The sequence below is a fragment of the Artibeus jamaicensis genome, unplaced genomic scaffold (genome assembly GCF_021234435.1).
Source record: "Artibeus jamaicensis isolate MK-2021 breed Jamaican fruit bat unplaced genomic scaffold, CSHL_Jam_final contig_793, whole genome shotgun sequence".
NCBI classification, from domain to species: Eukaryota; Metazoa; Chordata; class Mammalia; order Chiroptera; family Phyllostomidae; genus Artibeus; species Artibeus jamaicensis.
This window is the reverse complement of record NW_026521975.1, coordinates 5,213,259-5,219,258: the sequence shown is the minus strand read 5'-3', so window position 1 is coordinate 5,219,258 and position 6,000 is coordinate 5,213,259. Positions and strand designations below refer to the sequence as shown.

Below are 6,000 nucleotides of genomic sequence, written 5' to 3'. Positions count from 1 at the left end.
TTCTTCCCCAGAGGGGTTTCCAATGGTCCTGGGTTGGAGGGTCAGGAACCACATCCTGGGGAGATGCCTGTGTATGGGGCCTCTTCTAACTGTCCCCAATGATTGTGAAGGGACACTGGCATTCAATGAGAGAAAGGTAGAAGGAGGGAATACACAGAACAGTTCCAAATGACAAGGACTCGTTACAAAAAGTAATAATAAAGACGAGGAGACTGAGGCTCAGGAATGAATATGATGTAAGGACCCAGGTCAGGACTTAGGCTCTTGTTCTCTGCAGGAACCCATTCATCATATGCAGACAAGGGCTTGCTTAATGATTTGCGGTGATGTAGGCCGTGAAACAGAATGCGGTAGAACATCAGACCATCCATCATGTCATTCTCATCCAAGGACATCCTTTAAACATGTGGCTTCATAAATCAAGACACATCCAGTATTCATTCAAGACTCTTAAACAGTGTTTTCAAATTTCCATTTCCGTCAAATCACCTGCAGACCTTTTTGACTTACAGAGGTCTGAGGTTGGGATTTCTAATGATGCTACTGGTCCACAGAGCACACTAGAGCTTCAAAACCTGAAGGAAGTGGTTCCCAAACTTTTCTTGGCATTGGAGTCACCCGGGGAGTTTCCAAACTACTGACTCCTGTTTCCCACACACAGAATTTGTGATTTAATTGGTCCAAGGTATGTTCTGAGCTTAAGAGCTTTAAAAGATCTCCAGGTGATGCTCATCTGCAGCTAAGCTTAGGAAGCGCTGTTCTGGGTGGGGCTTGAGGACAAAGTATGTAGATTTCGTGCAAGGAAATGAATCAATAAAGAAGACAAACTGATAATGTGATAAGAACAGGATAGCTTAAATTTTGCAAGGTTAGTACTTTAAATAGGATGGTGGTGGATGGGAAACATCACGTTTTATCAGTGTCGCGGGATCTTGGGCCTTGAGGCCCAAGGCTCTTTTTGCTATGAAGGAGGTAGCCAAAGCCCCTCAACCAGAGAGGGAGGGACGTCTACCACGAAAGTGGGGGAGGAGGGGCGGCGGTGTCTCAGTCCCAAGGCCTCTGAGCATGCGCGAACACTGCGGCGCCGAAGGGGCGTGGCCTGCTGCCCGTGCGCAGGCGCACCAGTTCCGGCCTGTGGCGGGGGTGATCGGGGGAATGGGCGTAATCACGGAAGTCCGGTGTTGGGTCAATCGGAGCGGAGGGCTGGTGTTCCTTGTACGCTGCTCGGCACGTGGCCTGGTGCCTGGCCCTGGCAGCCCGGCAGCCCGGCAGCCCTGGAGCCGCCGGGCTCAGTCGCTGAGGGCGTCTCGTCCCTGACGATTGTCGACGCGTTCGTCAGCGCAGGCAGGAGCCCCGCCCCGCTGCTCCCTGTGCATCCCAGGAGGTTCATCTGCTCCTTCCCGAACTGCAGCGCCAGTTACAACAAGGCCTGGAAGTTAGACGCTCACCTGTGCAAGCACACGGGGGAGGTAAAGAGCCTGAAGGAGTGGCCACGGACGGCCCTGGAGACAAAGCCCCGGGGACTAGTGGTGGTTGAGCTGTGTGCTCCCCCCGGGAGTCCTGGGAACAGCACGTGGGTGCGCAGGGTCTTTACAAAACACCTTCACCTTTGGTACCGTGGACCACCTTAGTGAACCATGCCTTAGATTAGGAACGGACCTGAGGAGGTAAACGAGCAGCTCTAGGACCGAGGTATCCTTGCCCACGGGTTCGGAGTTTACGGAGCGGCCTTTCTCTTTTCTTTCATCTTGAGTCTTGGCCAATCACTATCTCCAGGTAATCTGTAAATGGGTGCAAAATTGCAAGTCTCCACTCCAGTACCTCCAGCGTGAAGCACCTCTCTCCCAGAGCTTGTGTGTGGGATGACTTTCAGTACTGGAGGTTTTGCAAGCAACATGCATTCATTCCTTCGAGACTTAGTACCATTCGTGGAGAGAGTGAGCAGTGAACAAAACAGGCAAGGCCTCTGTTGCCTTTGCACAAGGCAAGCACCTTGTGCCTTAAGCAGGACATACAGAGAAAGGAATGGGTGGGAGTGAGACATAGTAAATCTGGAGAGTGCTTGGGAAAGGCCTGTCGTGTCCTGAATGAGAAGGAAAGGATCCAGCCATGCAGCCATTTGAGGGGAAATCTGGGCAGAGGGAACTGCAGAGAGAGCCTGTGGGCCTTTGGGGGCTGGGGGGGGGGGGGCAAGCCAGTGTTATTGGGTGGGACCCATACAAAAGAAGCTCTGAGAAGCAGGTCTGGTGGGGTCATTTGTAGGCCAGGGTACAAATGGGTTTGGTGTGTGGGTTTTACTTTGAGAGAAGACAGCTGAGGGAAGAGAGGCTCGTGGAGGCCAAGGAATCTGCCCAATTTCCTACTTTTGGGAGGAGACTGGCTTCACACTGCTTCAGAGAAAAACCTGTAATTAACTTAGACACCTGCCTTAGTTGGTGCCTTTGCCACTAACACCTAACTCAGAGGTCACTCCTCCATGTGGCCTTAGTGACACCCATTCTCCTTCACCTCTCCAGCATCTAAAGGCTGACCATTTCCTTTTCAGGACCTTCTCCAGCTCTTTTCCTCTTCCTCATTGGCCCCTTTCACTGATTTATCTTCTGCCCTCTACTTTTTCCCTGTTCTCTTGGCAAGCCTGCCCGGTGACTGGGTTCACTCATAACATCCAGGACCTTTTGCCTCCTGTCTTTCCTTTTACCCCCTACCCCCCAAATTCTGAGCCCTGTAACCAGTATGTCCAAATTAGTGCTTACCTTTAATTTTAGACATGCATGTTGTGTTTAGGCTGTTGGCACTACCAGCTTCCTTCATACGGGCTAGAAAACATGAAGGCACCTTTGTTTTCCCAATCCTCACATTAATTTGACAAATGTTGATTGCGCCTACTCCTCGACAGGAGCTGTGCAGAGTCTGTGGATCTGCCCCTAGTAGTACAGCTCATCTGTCTTCCTCTCCATTTGCTTTGCTACCAGTACTGTCATTTGAGGCTTGTTATCTCCCTACTAGACTGTCATGGTTCACTTTTCATATTAAGTACATAAAACTGGTTATTTGGAGGATGTGTTTTGTCTTTTCCTCTAGATTCAGGATGGAGTCCCCTCCTCTCAACCACTAGGTCCCAAAGGTTGGATGCTGTTAGGGCTATGAGCTTTGCTTTGCCCTGGCACCTGTGAACTTTTTCAGGTGTGACACGTTTTGCTGTAGCTGTGCCAGCCATTCTCTCAGCACAGACACTTAGCTTGTTCAGGATGCGGCTGAACCTGCACATTCTTCCGTAGGCTTTGGGTGGACACACACATGCTGTGGTAGAGATCTGTACATAGACCATGTGAATAGGCAAGTGATGTTTAAGATGGGGGTTACACTTGAAGCCAGGTGTCAGGTTAGGAGCAGATTAACCAACTGTGAACGCTGACCACTTACTGCATATGCTATTCATACAGCAAAGTCTGCTGCAGTGACTTTGTTGAGAAGTTGTGGCATTGATGTGTAACTTCACGTAGGACTACCTTGTCTGGCCTCAGTGTAGCCGGCGCTCAACACTTAGTGGAAACCATCTCTGGAGACAGAGCCCATGGCCTTGCCTGCTAGACATTTGAGGCCTTTAAATAATACCAAAGTTACTAATGTGGGCAGAATTGACGTTTTTTTTTCTTTCCTTCCTGCTAGAGACCGTTCGTTTGTGACCACGAGGGGTGTGGCAAAGCCTTTGTCAGAGACTACCACCTGAGCCGGCATGCCCTGCTTCACACTGGAGAAAAGCCCTTTGCGTAAGTTAGAGAACTGGGATTCAGCCTCTGAAATGGTTGTGTGGAACACTGACCTGATAAGAAAACTGATTGATTCTTATCTGAAGACCAAGAGAATAGGAAGCTTCATTTGCATCTCCTACTACTTAAGTAATAAGTTACTCTGAAGTTCTTTCCCATTTTCATCCTCTCATCTCCTTTTGAAGTATACAGTAAATGGAAAATCAGCCTGGAAACAAACACAGTTTAGACCAGGTGAAAATGATTCTTTGGCAGGTTCTTGGCTTCCCATTGTCAGGGTCTTTCTGAACTGATAAGCTGCTGGGATAAGAGATAAAAGCAGAAAGAAAGTCGAGTTTGTTTTGTGTGTGTGTTTTTAATCCTCACCTGAGGGCATTTTTTCATTGCTTTTAGAAAAAAGGAAGGTAGAGAGATAGAAATAATGATTGACGGTTGCCTTCTCCTAGGGACCCTCACCAGGATTGAACCTGAAACCTGGGTATGTGCCGTAAGTGGCAATGGAACCCATGACCTTTCAGTGTACGGGACAGCACTCCAACCAACTGAGCCTACTGGCCGGGGCAGAAGTTGAACTTTTAAGTTTATCTTGTATGTCTTTGGATTAAACCCCTGCACCTCTACCATACCAATTTTAATATTGTTCTCGGAGTTACTGTTTATTTATCTGAAAGGGTGGAGATACAGCTTTTCTTTTAAATCCACTACTTTAAAACACAGTGGACCTCGGATTGAGGATGCATCAGAATCACCTGGAGACTTGTTACACAGCTTGCTGGGCCCCACTCCCAGAGCGGCTCGTTCGCTATGTCATGGGCGGGGCCTGAGAATTTGCACTTCTACCGGCTCCTGGGAGATGTCGATGCTGCTGGTCAGGCATCCACACTTAGCACCACTAAACAGAATGTTCCAGGAGAACACTGAGTTTTCCTTGGGGGGAAAAAAAATCTAGTAGATGTCCAGAGCTTTGGGCAGGAGGTCGTATGAGGAAATAGCTATGTGGCAGGTTTTGCAGATGTTAGGATTTAAGATCCTATGTTTGTCTGTGAGACAGTTCTGTGAGCAGTAGTAGGGTTTTCTGGTGGCTTGAGTTGATTTCTGTTAGTTTTAAGCTAATGGATGTGAAGGGTCCCCTGTTTCTCTAAGGTTCCCAGAGTCTGAAGAAGGTGAGCTGTTGACACAGGACAGTCTTCATGGTCGTGTTCCCTGTGGAAGGCCATGTCCTCTCCCTCTGACCAGCATACCAGCCAGAGGGAAAGGGGCAGAGTACTGAGGACGGCAGATGTCTGTCTCACTCCCTGTTCAAGCATGCAGTGTGTCCTCAAGGTCCGTGACCCTAAGTGAAGCTTAATTTATTTCAAAATATAATTCAGCTACACCAGCAAAGTGTAACCAGAGTAGTTACAAAGTGGGAAATGGGGCAGGAATAAATTCTTCGACCTAGAAGTTTCACTTTGGGAAATTTATTCTACATATACAGTTATTCCTATACCAAAAGGATTGTGTTACGATTACTAGTAACAAAGCATTGGGATCAACCCATGTGCCCATCAGGAGGATTAAAATGTGTCGTCATAGTGGAATCCTGTACAGCCTTAGAAATGAATGCAGGTGATCTCTGTGAAATGAAGAAAAGCTCTAAGGCACATTAAGTGAAAAAACCAATGTTCAGAAGTGTGTATAAAGGGCTAGTTTTTGTGTATATAACGGGAGGGGGTACAGAGGAAGAACATATATTCATATTTGCTTGTGTATATAGAAGAAGCCCTAAAAGTCACATAAAACTAAAAACTTCATCACCTGTCTTGGGAGTGGTGGAAGCCCTGGGTGGGTAGGGACAGGGGCGGAAGGAAACATGCATTCGAGTCCCTTTTTATGCTTTTTGGTTTCTGAAATAAGTTACTGTACACTATTTAAAAATAACAACAGAGAAAATGGGTCTGGGTACAGATGCACAGGATGAATGAGAAAAGTTCATTTCCACTGGAACAAGGTGATGTCTTCCAGGTGTGTCTCTAGCCCAGACCCCTCTCTCTTTTGCTCCAGATCCTCATAGCCAGCTGCTGGCTGGTCAGCATTACCCAGCCGTCTCTGTGGCTTCTTAAATTCACTGAAGTCCAGTCTGAGCTTGCCTTCTCTTTGGTCTTTTCCCTCCTTGTTCCTGTCAGGCAGGCGGCATCACTGTCTGTCTGGTGACCCACAGCAAAGACAAGGCAATTCCCCTGGACGCCTT

The 6,000-nt window shown here is 48.0% G+C and overlaps 1 protein-coding gene across 1 annotated transcript in view; it reads left to right on the top strand.

The window, feature by feature from the left end:
• Nucleotides 1-896: 896 nt before the first annotated feature.
• GTF3A (general transcription factor IIIA) overlaps nt 897-6,000 on the top strand; it is a 12,948-nt gene continuing 7,844 nt past the window's right edge. Inside the window, exons 1-2 of the mRNA XM_053672839.1 lie at nt 897-1,469; nt 3,670-3,770. Coding sequence (XP_053528814.1) covers nt 897-1,469; nt 3,670-3,770 — 674 coding nt within the window. The remainder of the gene's footprint in view (nt 1,470-3,669; nt 3,771-6,000) is intronic.